The 17459-nt window shown below is 37.8% G+C and overlaps 1 protein-coding gene across 1 annotated transcript in view; it reads left to right on the plus strand.

Annotated features, from left to right (window-relative positions):
* Positions 1-2355: 2355 nt before the first annotated feature.
* Positions 2356-17459, plus strand: part of PCM1 (pericentriolar material 1) — a 37472-nt gene continuing 22368 nt past the window's right edge. Inside the window, exons 1-14 of the mRNA XM_010158257.1 lie at positions 2356-2451; positions 3004-3249; positions 4269-4538; positions 5111-5281; positions 5461-5577; positions 8875-9052; positions 11773-11882; positions 12300-12516; positions 13405-13603; positions 13900-14076; positions 14759-14916; positions 15172-15386; positions 16947-17101; positions 17181-17310. Coding sequence (XP_010156559.1) covers positions 2356-2451; positions 3004-3249; positions 4269-4538; positions 5111-5281; positions 5461-5577; positions 8875-9052; positions 11773-11882; positions 12300-12516; positions 13405-13603; positions 13900-14076; positions 14759-14916; positions 15172-15386; positions 16947-17101; positions 17181-17310 — 2439 coding nt within the window. The remainder of the gene's footprint in view (positions 2452-3003; positions 3250-4268; positions 4539-5110; positions 5282-5460; positions 5578-8874; positions 9053-11772; positions 11883-12299; positions 12517-13404; positions 13604-13899; positions 14077-14758; positions 14917-15171; positions 15387-16946; positions 17102-17180; positions 17311-17459) is intronic.

A 17459-nucleotide genomic window follows, 5' to 3' on the forward strand; every position in this document is an offset into this window, starting at 1 on the left:
GTGGCAGTGAATTTACTTCAGAGGTAATCAGAGACTCCCACAGCAAAGATAGTTGAAGATAACTATTCACATTTATTTCAGACTTTCACAAAAGCTATTTGTATTATGTAAAGATGAATACTGCCACTTCTTGTTTTTACAGTAGAAGGTAGGGAAAAACTTGTTTTGCTATAGTTTCTGTAGAATTATATAACATGATGATGAGGAAACGGATTACTGAATTGGACTGTAAACCCAGATGGCCTCTAATCTTGTCAAGATGAACTCATTATGCTTAGTGGCATAGGTCAGGATAGAGTGCCTGTTGGAATGTTGGGTCTTGCACATCCACAAAGCTGAACAGTTTATCTTTAACTGAAGAAAGCTCTTCCAAAACGTAGGTGTTTTCTAAAATAAACCGATAACTATGCATTTGTTTTGAATGCTTGTCAAATTGACCTTGAGCTGGCAGGAGAGCTTGCCTGCAAACTTTTCTTAGGATGGTTGTGCTTCTGTGTGAAAACAAAGAAAATATGAAAGGGCGTTTTGTTCTTATTTTCTCAGTAAATCTGACAGTTCATGTGGGTGAAAGTTGCACAGAAGGTGTGGTTTTACAGTTGATGTGTCTGGGTTTCGCTCCTGCACCTTCCTTGAGCCTAGGGATAGTTCTTACATAGTCATAAGGGTAGCCAGATCAGGGAGCTTATCCAGTTGAGAACTCCTCATTACTTTTTTAATGTGGGTTTTGTTTGTTGGCTAGCTAGTTTACAGATGGTACCCTCTGATTGCGTGGCCTGGTGGACACTTGTGTTGGGATGAAGAAGGACGTATGAATCAATGTGCAAGGACAGTAGGGCACAGATCTGCTGGCTCCCAAAGTAGAAGACAATTATACCTGTGTTATGATTCTGGTTGTGAGATGCACAAGCTGAATTACTCTTAGGTGTGTTAGTGACATAGGTCGGTACACAGCCGAGTGGGGATACGGTTCTGGTATAATGAGCATACCTGGTAGATCCCATTTCCTTCATGGTATAGTAATAGGCTGTGCTTGCATAAAAATGCTGCTTTGTGCAAGTGCACCTATTGACAGGGCTGTGCTGTGTGATTTTGCTTAACTGCTATACCTAAGTGAGGTGGGTGTGCTGGTATAGCTTTTAAACTTAATTCAGGATTTACTTTTTTCCCCTGTAACTGATTATTAAAAAAACCCCAACTTCTTAGCTACTTCTTAATCTTCGGTTTTAGGTGATTTCTTCACCTGCACAGTGAAATATTCCTGTTAAAATTTGTAGTAGATATGTTGCAGGAAAATGTTTAGAAATTAACAGTTCTTGGGTTTTTTTCCAGTTGAAAGTAAAGATAAGATCATGTCCTACCATTGCAGTTAAAACTAACTGAAAAAAAGCAATCCTCTGCCAGTTTGTTTTTCTTCTACATCTGTAGTGGAACTTCGTAGCTGTTAAAAAGACGAAGTTTGTAGCTTTGTGTAGCAGAACTGTGCCAGCAGCACTTGGGCTACAGTTTTTATTGCAGCCTGAGTGTATGCAGTTACGTGTTTGTCACCTTTTTGAACAGGCTAATATAAATTTATTGCTATATAGTAATAGGTTGTTTCTGATCATTCAGCTTTAACAACTCTTTTATTACTACTGTCAAAACTAGGAGTGAAAGTGAGAACTATTAGAATATAGATTGCTTTATACTGCACAGAATGGCATTATTAGAGAGCAGCAAAGCTCTGGGAAGCAAATTATTTTGGTTTTGCTAGGAACTATAACGTAAGTGGCACAGCATTCACTGCTTGGAAAAATTAACCTGTGGTAAAGAAGGTAAAAACTTTTATTGATGTGTATTTTCTGTGTATTGTATCAAGTATCCCATTCAGTGTTCTCTTGTCAACATCTTAGTATTGAAATAAATGCAGAAGTTTGACATCCTAGATCTCCAAAGTCACTTTCTGTATTGAATAGACATCACTGTGGGCACGACAGTGCAGGCTTTATCAATCACAAAGCAGCCTTTCCAAGCACTGTACACAGTGTGTTTTAAGTGGGCAATATTGAGAGCCAAAAAAAAAAAAAGAGTTTACTTTCTAGGAGCAAGGATTAAAAAAATGAAAGTAAGAACTCACGCCCTTGCAAACTACTGCTTGTTTAATTTTTAATGCCAGTATCTGTGTTCTCATCATTACCTTTTTAGTAATGGTTTAGTAAACAGGAGGTGTAGTTTCCCAAAACAGCCTTGTGTTTGCATTTTATGGTGAATACGTTGTTGTCATCACAGATTATGAATCTTAAAAATATTCTACGTGATTTTAATACAGCGTGTTTTTTTCAACTATTTCTTTTAGATTCTTTTTATTGATTGCTTGTCATGGCAACAGGAGGTTGTCCCTTTGAAGAAGGCATGAATGACCAGGACCTGCCTAGCTGGAGCAATGAGACCCTTGATGACCGTCTGAACAACACGGTATAATTCATCTTATCTTTCAATTGCTGTTTTATGCTGTACATAAAAATTACCAGGTAGATTCGGTTAGTGGCAGGTAACAGTGCAAAACCCTAAGCCTTGTCAGTATGGTTTTACAGGTAAGTGTCCGCAAGCCCAATAAAAATAACAAAGGTAGATGTAAGCAAGCAATGAGTGTAATTCAGAGATTGTGAAGTCTGTAGATATATTTATGGGAAGTGTTTTGGGTAAATAGCTAGACACAAAAACATTGTAGGTGTCATGAGAGAGAAAACCCTAATTTTAATGAAGTTCTAAACTGCTGAATTTTAATTTCACGTGAAACTAGTTTAATGCATTGTAGGATCAAATGGGTTTAAAATTTCCTGACAAACTAATTTATGCAGTGGAGAAAACTGTATTTTGTAATGTGACATTTGCTCTAGAGAACTAAGTGCATATTTTGATACCGCTTTTTCTGTTTACTTCCAAATGGAAGTAAACTCATTGAGTTAAAACATTTATCGATATGGATAACATACAGCTGTTTTCTGCCTTCTCCTTCCCTTAAAGGACTGGGGAAGTCAACAGAAGAAAGCAAACAGATCATCAGAAAAAAACAAGAAAAAGCTTGGTGGAGAAGCTGAAACAAGACTTACTAATGCTATATCTCCAGAATCCTCACCTGGAGTGGGACGACGAAAGACCAGAACTCCTCACAGTTTTCCTCATGCTCGATATATGACCCAGATGTCTGTTCCAGAGCAGGCTGAGCTAGAAAGGCTTAAACAGAGAATAAACTTCAGTGATCTGGATCAGGTTTGTGTGAATACTAGCTCCCACTGTAAAAGTGACTACACAGTTCATTCAGCTGTTTCTTAATAGTCTGACAGATGAGTAAGCTTTCATAAGCTTTTTTAAATCCTAATTGCTTATAAGCACCATGGGAGCCAAATCAAAATTCTGGTTTTGAACTTGAGAAAATTGTGGAAGGTTCAAGACCATGGTTTTCCTGTGTCCTTCAGTCAGTACTTCTTACTCATCGTATTTGTCTGCCACTCAAGGACATCTGTTACCTTATTTTGAAAGTGTTCTTGAAGTGCCAGTTTGATTCTGAACATGGTGATCCTTACGGATTAAGCAGAAGAGTAGCATTAAAGGCAGTTCCTCAGTAGAGTGTAGGGAGATGTATGGCATGAATTCTTGAGCCATAACTGCTTTTTTTGGAATGTGGCGCATTCATCCTGCCCTTGTCCAAAACAGTGAAAAGTATGAGGGATAAATTCTTTGGTAACAAGGCATAAACTTGTGCTGACAGTTTAGAACTGAAGCTTGATAATCTTTGCCAAAGTTTGTTAACTCGTTGGAGTTGCGAAGAATCTTTCAAGTGCAATTCATTGCTTTGGCTTAGAATATAAAGACTGGGCATAACTTCCTCCCCAGATGTCTGATGTGGCAACAGGTTGCTCTTCAGAAGGTTCTGAAGAAATGTTGAAGTATGAGGTGTGGTGTTCTGTGAGCAATTATGTTGCTCGTTTATTATTCTCTCAAATGTACCTGGAGAAATAGGATGTCACCCAGTAAAGAGGGAAGCCAAGCAAGGGTGAGGAGCTCAGCTCTGAGGAACTGCAGAACACTCTTGCTTCTCAGCTTTTCTGGCCCGATGGACTTGCTCTCTGAAAGCTGTATGGCGAAAATCACTGTCACTGTTTTTAGCAAGCTTTTGGCTAGTCAGTGACTATTACGGTAATTTTAAATCAAGCAGTGAAACTAATCAGTATTGAGAATGTATTGGAGGAAAAAAAAATAAAGCAATTGTTCTTTTTGTTTGTTTATAGAGAAGCATTGGAAGTGATTCTCAAGGCAGGGCAACAGCTGCTAACAACAAACGTCAACTTAATGAAAACAAAAAACCATTCAACTTCCTGTCACTGCAGATAAACACTAACAAAAGCAAAGATCCTGCCTCCGGTTCCCAGAAAAAGGAAAGTGGGGTGTCAGTGCAATGTAAAGAGTTGTTTGGAGCTGCTCTAAGCAAGGATTTCTTGCAAAACTGTCAAGTCTTCCAAGAAGATGGAAGGGGAGAACCAGCTATGGATAGCAGCCAGGTATTTACATAGCCTGTAAATTCTACAGAATATTGGCTCTTAGAAAGTTTTTAATTACCTGTTTACTTGAAGGTAATTAATTACCTTGCATCTTTCTAAATTTCTGGAAAGTGTAACTGTTAGGTCTTTATTGGAAATATTCGGCTTCCCAGTGTTCTAAAAGGCAACTTGAGGGAAATGTGAAACCAAACTTAATCATGTATTACTCTTTAGAAATCTGTTTGTGGGTAACAGAAGCAGTATTAATTTTCATCTTGGAGGTTGCGTCTCTTATGCAGTTCCAGAAAACGCTCTCATGGTTTAATATTTTCATATGTTAATGAGCTCAATTCTGCTTTAGCCTGTGTCGACAAGAAGCCCTGCGCTTCAGCCCTGCAACTTCATGCATGCATAAATCTGTCCTTACAAGGGCTGTTGACTTGTAATCACTTCCAAAAGTGTGCTTGTAGGATTGAAAGTGCTGGTATGTCACCCCTTTAATTACTACTGTGCTGTTGCTCTCGCCGCGTCTTGTGCATTAAATACGTTAAAGCTGCAGCTGAATGCATTCAGTAACTTCAGTGTCTTTACAGATTGTGAGCAGCCTAGTTCAAATTCGCGACTATATTGCTAAGGCCAGCTCCATGCGGGATGATCTTGTAGAGAAAAATGAAAGATCGGCCAATGTTGAGCGTTTATCACACCTTATAGATCACCTTAAAGAGCAGGAGAAATCCTATCTGAAATTTTTGCGAAAGATGCTTGTAAGTTTGAGAACATAATGTATTTGTTTCTGCACTGTAAGCTTTTTTTTTTTTGGAGTTGACCGTTGATGTTTTAATGGTGCTACTGGGGGTATTGGTTTGGATATGTAGTACCTTCCATAATTCATTTTTGCTGCCCCCTTATATAGCTTTTGATTTATGCCAATGAAATATTTCAGGCTAGAGAAAAAGAGGAGGATGATGTTCGGACTATAGATTCAGCTGTGGGATCTGGTTCTGTAGGTGAGAGCACATCGCTAAACGTTGATGTGCGGTCTGAGGCTTCAGATACCACGGTAAGCTGCCTTTTAGTAATTAAGGTGCTAGAAATGAAGACTTTTGGTTTTCTTCTGACTGTTGTGATAGTGTTGTAATCTGCAGTTCAGTTAAAGTGTAAATCCTCAAACGCTGTTTAGGAGTTGTTCATGCATGTGTTGATTTTTTTTTTTATTTTAATATCTGGAAAAAATTAATGGTTCTGTCACAACAATATATCTTGATTAGTTTTTTAAAAAATTTTCAGTCTTTCTTCCAAGTAGAATAAAGGGTTAAGCGTTTCCTTTGGCAGGGCATGCACTGAATTGATGTAGGAAGGAATAGTTTTCTATACAATTTTTCACCTATGAGTTTGTTTCTGTTAATGGGGAAAACTTTCTGGTGTTGGGTGAGGAGAGGGTTAGAAATGAGTCATTAGTGCACGATGGCCCAAACATCTTTCTAGTAATACGATAGAAGTGTTGACCTAACACAGAAGTCTCTCCTTTTTTTGAAGAGATGAGCACCTTTTAGAAAATGTGAGTCTGAATCTACTATCTGAGGTACACAGTCTTCTTTTCTCTTTTTATAAAGAGAATATGTGCTAAACCATTCTTGTAGTAGATATAAAGCATTTTAATAATAACTTATATTTTACATCTTCCAATGCTGCTGTACTGAGGAAAATGACTGGAGAGCTGGTATTCTCAGCCAGTTAGTACTCTGAATGTTCTGCAGATGAGGAGAATTGACATGCTTGGAAGTAAAACCATGGTTAAAACATGAAGAAGTCTTTGTTACTTTTAGCTTTGTAAGAACACTTTCAGTCCTTGTAAAGATATAAAAGTACATCTTCCATGTGTAGCATTTTGACTAATATTTTTAAAAATGCAGAAAAAAATGGTTTTTAAGTAATATGCATGTAAACTTGTATTTTTCTTCATCTTTTAAAATGGGTTTTAGTTTTATGTTTGGCTCTTCATTTTGCATATAACTTCTCTTTACATGCAGCTTGAATATATTGCACACAGAATTAATACCTCTAGTCTTACACGGTTGGTTGTTCTATGGAGCCTTATTGTTACAAGAATTCTAAGTGACTAAAAATGTCTTTGCTCTTTAGTGGATTCTATTTGGTGCTAGTTTTCATTATTTAACAAGATACAAGTGGTAGGTTTGTAACTTAATAATGCATGCCAAGTTGGAGCACATATTCCAGATCTAACATACTGAACTGTTTAATGAAGGAGGAATTTTTTAGTTTGAGCATTTGGCCCTGCACTGAGGACAGACTAGGGAAATCAGCTTCACAAGAACATGTTACAGCAGGTCCTAAAGGGAAGAGTGACAGAGTTGCTCTGAAAGACAGGGAAATTTGGCCTTGTAGGATTAATAGCCAAGAACATGGATTGCCTTCAAACGTACACTTGAGAATATTACTTGAGCCTCAAGTAGGGTTTATATATGCTGTTTTTATTTTTTTTTCTCTCCTATTAACTGCTTCAAAAGTATCTGTTACTTACTGTGGATGTTCCCATTTGGCCTGCTTTCCTGTATCCAGCTGTCTTTTCACTGAAGGAATCTTTTTTTGTCTAGAGTGTTCTTTTTTCTTTAGAGGTATTTGACAGCTTTCTCTTCCGAAGTGTCAACACTGACAGAGAAGACACTGCCCCTAACTGTGTCACGTGTTCTGATTTTATGTATGTGGTCCAGTTTTTCTGTTCTCTTTCAGGGGGAACATTGTAAATGTGGCTTGGAGACACTTGTCAGGTTTATACTAATAATCTGCCAATGCAAATTTAAGCTAATACCAATTAGAGAAAATAAATGGGAGCATAGTAGCCTAAACTTGTTCCACAAATGTTTTTGTATAGCTGTTGATATAAATATTTGCTTGGAAGCTGGAAGACTGAGGGACTTGGAGTCTAAAAGTACTTTTGCTACCTGTTAGCAGCTTTTCTATGGCTTTGTCTCCTACTCTGACTTGGAAAGAAATAAAAAGGTCTGATTATTTTTTTCCATAAAATAAGAAGCTTAAATGTTTTGTCAAGCTTATTGGTCTAAATGTAGAACTAAGCTTGAAAAATTTGTTGTTGGATATTAATGAACATGAGCAAATCTGGTACTTTATATAAAGTTTGGATTATTAAATAGGTAAGCAAGACTGAGATGCATCGTCTTTTCCCTTCCCCTCATTCCTTTCTGTGTTAATGTCATTGTGTACTCCATTTGCCTCTATTCTGCTTTGTATGTAAAAGATTAAAATCTAATAGGACCGATCAGCACCAGTTGCAGTGCAAGTTTTAGTGACCCTTTGAGACGTTCAGAATTCTGGATGTGTTCTCCTTCCTCTGCTGGAAGTTGAGCATTCCATGGTACCCAAAACGAGTTAATAAGGTGCTTGCTTCTAGTCTGGCATTTGGTGCAGAATCTTTGGACTGAGAGAATTTTGTAGTTCAGAAACTCAGCACTATGTGGAGAGAAGATGATGCTTTTAAGTTAATGTTCTTGTTAAACATTTGGTAACTCCTAACAAAAAGTAGGCAAATTTTTTCCATGTTTTTGTCTGCATAGTGTGATAATCCAACTTCAACAGGATCAGGATCTTCAATGTGGGTGTCTGATTAAAATACTTAATTTGCTGGCAGTACTTGAATAAAAGTTTTGAGTCAAATATCTAGCTTCCAGTTAGGATAGCATGAGGGAAATAACTTAGTTCTGATACATTTTAACTGCCCAAAATGCTTTCATTCAAATTTATTTCCACATGTGTGAAAATACGGTATAGGGGGCATTCTGTGCATTGTTTGGTTTTGAAATTGGTTTACCTAAATCTAGTCTATTCTGGTATCTGTGGTATGAATATAGCATTCTAAACTAAACACGTTATAGGCTGGAGAAGAATAACTGCCCAAAACTGTCTGCTGAAAATGTAGAGATTTTAGGCCAGTGGATCAATCTAGATCTTGCATTACATGTAGCTCCATGATGCTATGCCTTACCTTGCTTCGCTTTACCAGTCTTAGAGCTTAATGCCCTCTTTTATGATTCAGGAGAGAGGGGGATGCTTGGTGTTGTCTTTGGGACACATTAGGGTGACTGACTGGGTTTCTAAAGAAAACTTAACCCCCAGGAGTGCCAAGCATTGGTGATACTGGGTTTCTAAAATTTTTAGACTGAAAAGAACTCCCAGAAAGGTGAAGCTGTTTAATTTTCACCTTCTTAAACTAAATAGGGTGTTTGAATCTATAAAAGTACTGCTTGTTTTGACACGTGTGTCATGAGTATTCAACAAATAAATGGTCATGATTGTGGTAATGTTCTTCTGTATCTCGCAGGCCAGAGATCCTCAACAGGAAGCTAAAGAGGAGTTGGAGAACTTGAAGAAGCAGCATGATTTATTGAAAAGGATGCTACAACAGCAAGAGCAATTGAAAGCTCTTCAGGGAAGACAGGCAGCTCTTCTTGCTTTGCAGCATAAAGCAGACCAAGCAATTGCTGTCATGGATGATTCTGGTATGTATCTTTGCTAGCATGTTAGCATGCTGATGGAATGATTAAAGATGGAATTGTGGAACACATTTAAAGGTCTTTTTAATAATGCACTTTTAAAAAATTTTACTGCAAGACTTCTATTTCTGAGAAGTGTTGAAAGTGTAACATTGTTAAACATAGAGCTGACTTCAGTGATTCACTTGTAAAATCCTAACCGGGGAGCAGGATTGTTTCCTCAGAATTGGTCTGCCATGGTTAGGTTAGGAGTCTGTCTCTCACCACCATCACTGTGTCAAGCTTTTGAAGGAGAAAAATGGAGTATGTGGGGGATGCAGTGTATTCTCTCCCATCCTGCATCCTTCTGGCTATAGGCAGTTGGGAGTTTGAGTTTTTGCTTTTTTATGAGATGATTTTCTTTTTGGGGTGGCAGGTTGCTTGACAGTTCAGTAGCCATTGGTAGAGTAATTGTTTATCCAGTAAAAGGAAGTTGCTCAAGCAGTTACAAAGTAAATATGAAACTGAAACTCGATGGCACTTAAACTGGGGGCTTGACTCTGATAATAGAGCACTGCCATTATGTTTTAACCTTCAGTTTAAAAACATTCTTCTGATTTGTTTTCATATATTCTCAACTTTTAAAAAATTATCTTTGGGACAGAGACTTTTTTGATATCTGCTTAAAGGTTGTCAGCAGAGGTTTTTCCTCAAGAGTTCAGTCTTAAAAGGGAGGCAGTTGTCCTTGATCTGTGAGGTGTTGGCATGTGCATTACCTTGTGTTGGAAACTCGTTCTTCTCCCCCCTGCGCAAATTCAGTTCAGTTTTCTTTGGAAATGGGGTACAGTTACGTGTGCAGTCATAGGGAATGGCAGTTTTGCACTGAGCAAGATCAAATTCAGTTGGTGTTGCTGTTCCATGACTCTTCCCCATAAGAGTTGCAATTAGCCGTGATTAGAGGGTATGTGGGATGGCAGTTCTTACTACGGTTAGTTTTTTGTATTTAAAATATCTTAATTTGTAGAAATCAGAACATTGGCTTCTGCATTGTACAAAACCTCTCTTTAATGTTCCTTGCTCTGATGATATCCTCTTTCTGCTTTTTGTCCTGTCCTTGATTTGATCGACTACAGGAAGGAGCAAAAGAAGCAGATGCCTTCAAAAGGTGTCAATACTGATTTCTTAAATGGTTTTCAGCAATTGCTGTTCTCCTATCTGCGCTGCAGCAGTAGACCTATGATGGAATCTGCTTTCTCTTCTTTTCTCAAATATACAAAACTCCATCTTGATGAGGAGTGGGTAGAAAATAGGATTACCTGATAAATTAGAACATCATTTGTTTAAATTCTCTGGTGTTTTTATTTGTTCCACATTTCCACTTAATGTCACTCTTAATGGCAGTTCCTTACTGCTGTGTGTGTTGACTGCCTTAAAGATACGGTATGTGCCAGAACTGGAGGGCAGGGCATGTAAAGATTCAAATTCAACATAGGGCAAAAGAAATGTTTTCAATTTAAAAATAGTAAAAATTCATTGTGCAGGTAACAAAGTTATGATCTGTGGGGAAAGTAAATACTATTTGTGTTTGATTTTTCTTATGAAGTGTTGGCTCACACTGGGGTGGGGGGGAATGTTATTTGGATCTCTTGACTGCCTGTTCCATATCTTAGTACTGTTTGAATCTGAGCTTCCAGGGAGGGAAAAGAGTTTTCTTTTTAATGCACTCCTCTCATAAAGCTTTTTGAAGAACAGCCACCCAAGACTGTGTTGCAGCTCTAAATATTACAACTTAGGCTAAGACGGAGGCTTGATGTCCTGTTAATATATTATTTTAAAGAATGTCATGGTTTAATTCCATCAGGCAGCTAAGCACCCCATGGCAGGATCAAAGTGAGAAAACTCATGGGTGGAGATAAAGACAGTTTAATAGGTACAGCAGAAGCCACACACAAGCAAAACAAAACAAGGAATTCATTCACCACTTCCCATGGGCAGGCAGGTGTGCAGCCATCTCCAGGAAAGCAGGGCTGCATCATGCTAACGGTTACTTGGGACAACAAATACCAGCACTCCAAACATCTCCCTCTTCCACCTTCTTCCCTGCTTTATATGCAGAGCATGGCTTCATTTGGTATGGAATATCCCTTTGTTCAGTTGGGATCAGCTGTCCCAGCTGTGTCGCCTCCCAACCTCTTGGGCAGCCCCAGTCTGCTCAATGGTGTGGTGGTGTGAGAAGCAGGAAAGGCCTTGACTCTGTGTCAGCACTGCTCAGTGATAACAAAACATCCCTGTTATCAACACTGTTTCCAGCACAAATCCAAAACACAGCTCTGTTACAGCTACTGTGAAGAAAATTAACTCCATCCAGCCAAAACCAGCACAACGAAGTAAAGTTATGTGCACTGTTCTTAGTTCAGCTATACTGAGTAATAATCTTGCTTCTGACAAGCAAGATGTTTCCATCAACCCTAGGCAGCTTGGTTGTTTGCATTTTGCTCTGACCTTTTTAGCAAAAAACCTTTTGTGGGGTTCTTCACGAAGCAACTGTGAGTTTGCTTTTTAGTATTTCTGTAATGGAAATAATTTTTCAAGAGTGGGAAGGATACAACATTAAAAATAACTGCTGTATTTTAAGAGATGCAGTATATTAATGTTTTTGTCAAACCAAACCTTTTTAATCAAATAGCCTTTATTTCATTGCTGGGGAAGAGTATTTACCTTTTTTCCTCCTCCTTCTGCATGCCCAGTTGTAACAGAGACTACAGGTAGTGTTTCAGGAGTGAGCCTTACATCAGAACTCAATGAAGAATTGAATGACTTAATTCAGCGCTTTCACAACCAACTTCATGATTCTCAGGTCAGTCCTTGGATCACACTCTGAGTTTTGCCACTGTCCATTTTTCTTACTCTTTTGAACAGTGCAGTTAAATGTTTGTCTTGCTTATTTGTGTGCATTTGCTGGTGGAGTACTTCGGGTTCCCCCAAAATTTAAAGCTCGGCATCACTGTGTTCTTAAGAGTCGATTAGTTGACTGACCTAATCTTTCTGTCTGTTTTCCATGAAAGTTCAAAGAAGTAGTTTCTATATTGCAGTATAATTTCATATTAACTCAATAGATAATCGGGATACTGTGAGTGTTTTCAGTATGTTTCTCTTTATAACGTTCTTTGTGCTGGTGTTGAGCCTAGGAGGCCTATAAGAGGGCTTTTTGTTTCTTGCAATTTATTTGGCTTTTTTCTTAATACTTTGAATAAAATGAAATTACTCTTTTTAGACACAGTCTGTGCCAGATAATAGAAGGCAGGCAGAAAGTCTTTCACTTACCAGAGAGATTTCACAAAGCAGAAACTCATCAGTGTCCGAACACCTATCAGATGAGAAGGCACGGCTTTTCAACAAGATGCGAATGTTGCAGGGTAAAAAGCAAAAAATGGACAAACTGTTAGGAGAACTCCATACACTTCGTGACCAACATCTAAATAACTCCTCCTGTAAGTAAATATAGGTGTAATTATATCTTTTCAAGAGTACAGCATTTGTAATGTGCATGTTTGTAACACAGTTTTGCAACTGCTTAATGGAATGCAAATGATAAAGCTGTGCTGGGGTGTTGTTATGCAAATGTTTTTTAATGATTTATGAATTTATGGCTTAATGGAGAGCTCTACAAATAATGACGATGAGTGTTTTTTCTAGTCGCACTTTGGTTTTTAACATTATCAAAGTTGACTAATGTGAGGATGTGACTACAGGATTTAGTTTCTTCAAGGCTTGTCTGCAACACACCTGGCTTGTGGAGCATACCGTGTGAACTTGAACTTTGTGTATTTTTATCCCAGTACATCTGTATTACTTGGCACTTCAGGTCTCAGTAGCTCGTGGCATTATGGGGCTTGCTTGTCCCCTGTAAAACACTTTACAATGTGCTAGTCTCAGAGGCTTCGGTCATGGGCCGTACCAGAGGAAGTTAACCATCTGAATGGACTAGAGTTATGGCCTTTTCTTCCTAAAGGGCATTATGTGGGCCTACTTGCTGCTCCTTTTCTATTTCTAGAAATACACTTGTGCTGGTGAGATTTGGCCTTTTAGCTGGAAACTTCTGAGGGGTGATCACAGTGTACTTTGGTTAACATTAAGAAACGAGGCACTTGAAGCATGCTTCCTGACCGAAGACTTGTTTACAAAAGCTACTTGCTACTCTCTGCCTCTTGGCATTACGTGCCATGAAACTTAGACTGAAGTTTTTGTTCGTCTGAGAAAAGATATTAACTGCTGTTTTGTATGTTAGTAGTGTTTTGTGTAGTTACATTCTAATATAATTCAGTTAAGCAGGTTCTGTTTTGCAAGTTATTCTTATGGGCTGTATTTCTTTCCTGTAGTTTTTCCTGCTTCAGGTTCTCCTCAAAGGAGTATTGATCAAAGAAGTACGACTTCAGCTGCTTCTTGTCCTGTAGGCGTAGTAACTGTGGTCAATGGCGAATCAAACAGCCTGGCATCTGCTCCCTATCCTCCTGATTCCCTGGTTTCTCTGAATGAGAGTGAAGAGGATGACAATCTAAATCCAACAGAAAAGCTTCAGTAAAAGTTCTTTTTCTTTTCCCTAATGTGCTTTAGTGATACTGTGTTACTTTTTTTAGTAAATTCTGTGTGTTAAGAAACCATTTCATATCTTAATCTACTTAATTTCGTGTTACAGACCATTTAGTAAATGGTCCAAGACAGCTGGCTGAGATCAGAGCTTGAAGCAGAAGGCTCTTACAGCTAGGAAAATGGCAGTAAACTTCAAAAACTGTAAATGGTCAATATACTTTTCAACTCTACTTAGATTTGATTAATATGACCAAACACCTAGCATATTCTTTTTTCCTCAATAGGAAGCTAAACGAGGTTCGTAAGAGGCTGAACGAGTTACGCGAGCTAGTTCACTACTATGAGCAGACATCTGATATGATGACAGATGCTGTGAATGAAAACACTAAGGAAGAGGAAGAAACAGAAGAATCGGAAAGTGATTCTGAACATGAGGATCCACAGCCTGTTACAAATATTAGGTTGTTGTATTTTTTTCACCTAAATCTTTGTAGCTAAGTTGTTACAGGTTTCTTGAGGCAATACATTATTTTAGTCTATGAGAAGTAACTGAATTCTGTGATTATGTTAACTTTCCAAAATTTTTAATTTGAAGTAGCTTTCCTATTATTAGTCATTCTATATCAATGATTAATAATATTGTCCTTGGTAATTTAGTTGTGTAGCAAATATGGATTAGATTGAGCATTTAGAAAATCACCATAAGAGACTTCAAAATCTGCAACTCCTTTGGATCTAAGCATTGAATTATGCGTATGGGACTCAGCTGGAGGTTAACAGACCTAGAGCAGAGAATTGGAATGAAAACAAACTTGTGTTTAGAGAGGCATTTAGAGCTATAGTCTAGCAGGGACACTGTGCAGAAATTATATATATCTTTTTAATATAGACACACACCTTGAAACCCTCTTGTAGATGTGGCAGGCAATAATTCAGCTGCTTCTGATTGCTAAAAAATATAGTAACATCTATTGGAGCAATGGCTATTGAGAAATGAATGTTTGGACTGATTTTATATGGGGTTGGTTTTTTTTTTTAAGGGTCAGGACACATTCACACAAAAGCCAGTTAATGAAATAGCTGAGTTAAAATTCCATTGGTATTGGTTCTTAAAGTTAACATGAGTAATGCATTTTACCCTAGAAACCCTCAAGGAATCAGTACTTGGAGTGAAATAAATAGCAACTCAAATGTACAGTGTGGAACAAATAACAGAGATGGGAGACATCTTAACACAGACTGTGAAATAAATAACCGATCTGCTGCTAATATAAGGACTCTCAAAATGTCTTCTACCCTGGGTATGTTCTAAAATCTCCTGATAATTGTAAATATTAAAAATAAAATATTTTTTAAAATAAACATTAATTGTAAGTATAATCGTGTAAATAATTCTGATAGCTGCACAGAATTTGGGGGAACCTTGTTTGAGCCAGATGTTCAAGAGTCTAATCATTAAGCTGATCTTTTTCTGATGTCCAGTAATTACAGTGGACTTCGGAAGTTCAATAATGTATCGTTGGTACTGTTTTATTTCCTCCTCTCCCTGCTTCCAGACTGTCATAACAGGGAGGATGACAAAGATCTCGACCTACCCCAAGGTGAAGATGATGAAGTGGAAGAAGATAGAGTTAGTGAAGATTCCGTATCTAGTCACAGGAGCAGCCTGGGTGATGCTGCTGGAGACGCTGAGTTTGAGCAGAAGATCAATAGGCTTATAGCTGCAAAACAGAAACTTAGACAGTTACAAAACCTTGCTGCTATGGTGCAGGTATTTTATGAATATGGATCTGTGCACAAAAATGTAGCATTCTTTATTTCATGTAGTGTATAACTTTTATTGGGGAAAACCCACTCTGCTTAGTGTAACATTTAAAATGCTCATTTTTAGGCTGGGAAAAAAAGGCCCTTTGATTTTTGCTGAAGTTGGGGTGATAACTTCCTGAAGTTCACACGTGGAATTTTCTTGGGGCATGCCACCCTAACAGAACAATGGCCTTGGTACTTAACCTCAGCACTGGATTATAAAATACGCACCAAGAAGTTGATTATGTTTTTTTTAACTAATATTGATCTACACTTTTAAGCTTGCAATGAATATTCATGAGGTTTAGGTTTTGAATCCTAGGGTTTGCAACACTGTTCAGTCAGTGAGCAAGAGTAACTTGTTTTTTGACTGAAATCTCCAGCTGTTGCAACATGTTTGAGTTGGGGTATTTTGGCTTGGGTTTGGATTGGCTTTTGTGATTTATTTTTTTTTTTAATTAAGAATCTTGAGGGCCAGCTATGAATCGACAGTGGTTTTAATTTAGAATATTTCATGCTAATTTAACAACATTGTCACGAATCTAATGACCTTACAGAATGCTCATATTTGAGCACCATCTAACATGATCTCTGAATACATGTAGGTTAATCAGAAATGTAAAGGCTTTATTTGAGAACTCTAAAATTTATCTCAATTAGAACATATGTTTTACAGTAGCAGCAGTACACACACTGTATTTGAAGATTATTGTGCTATCAGAAATCTCTTAGCACCTGCATCAGGCTTGTTATTCATTATCACTATAGAGGTGTTAGCTGTACAGTGGCATAAATCAGAGTGGGAGTTAATACAACAGCTTCCTTAACAAATAAACTAATTAATGGTCTTCAGTCTTCATATTCAGAAGGCTTGTATCTGTATGTACTTGGTAATGGTACTGTGGGTCTGTGGAGCTGTGTCATACTTGGTCACTGATGATGGTCTTTCCTGTTTTGCTGCTTCTGTATTAAGAACAATCATGTTGGAAAACAAAAGCAGCAGTAGCAACAGCTTGTAATAGTTTGAGTTTGAGCTGAGAACTGAAAATGCTAAAAATGTAAGAAAAGTGGAATAGAGTGCCATGTAGAATGCCACTTTCAAGAGTAGATTTGTTTTTATTTTAAGCTGTTACTAGTAATGACTACAGCAGTTAAGCAGTCTTGTTCGCCTCAGCCTCCTTCTATTCCAGTTTTCACCTCCCCCTTTGTTTCATGACTTGCATATGTGTTTGTCCACCCAGTCGTAGCCATAAAGTACAATTCAAGTGGTTTATGCTTCTAGAATGAGGCAAGTTATCTTGCATTTAATGGAAATGTCAATAGTGTGAGCTCTATAACTTTAAATTGTCCCATTAACTGAATTTATGTTAAAGTCATGATGTCACGAAGATGATGACTTCTCCAGTTATGATCTGAACTTAAAGCTATTCAGACTGTTTAGTTTTGAAAAATCAGTTTGACAAACTAAACATGTTGTGTGTATCAATTTAAAAATAGCCGAACTGCCTTTCTGACACCCTTTCAGGATGATGATCCAGAACCTCAAGCAACAATTGCAAATGCGTCTAATATTGGTGACTTGTTTTTGGGAGAGATAGAGGAGACAAAACAACAACCAAACAATGTCCGAGCTAGTACCAACAAGTTACAGAAAGATGTAGGACTGAATGAAAAAGCAAGGTATGTCTGTCAGAGGATAGCAGAATCATCCTGTAGGCAACTTCTTGCCAAGTAATAGGCGGATAACTTATTTCCACAGAGAGAAGTTTTACGAAGCTAAGCTGCAGCAGCAGCAGCAGGAGCTTAAGCAGTTACAAGAAGAAAGAAGAAAACTGATTGAAATTCAAGAAAAAATTCAAGTGTTACAGAAGGCTTGTCCTGACCTTCAAGTGAGTAGAATGTATTTTGCTTTTCTAAGCTATTGAGCAACGAAACCAAGTATCTTTCACACCTTTTTTTCACTATAAAAATTGAAAAAAACCCTTAAAATTGGTAATACTTGTATACTGTAAACAGCTGGCCTTCTAGGCCTAGAGAA

The sequence above is a fragment of the Eurypyga helias genome, unplaced genomic scaffold (assembly GCF_000690775.1).
Source record: "Eurypyga helias isolate BGI_N326 unplaced genomic scaffold, ASM69077v1 scaffold2149, whole genome shotgun sequence".
NCBI lineage: Eukaryota > Metazoa > Chordata > Aves > Eurypygiformes > Eurypygidae > Eurypyga > Eurypyga helias.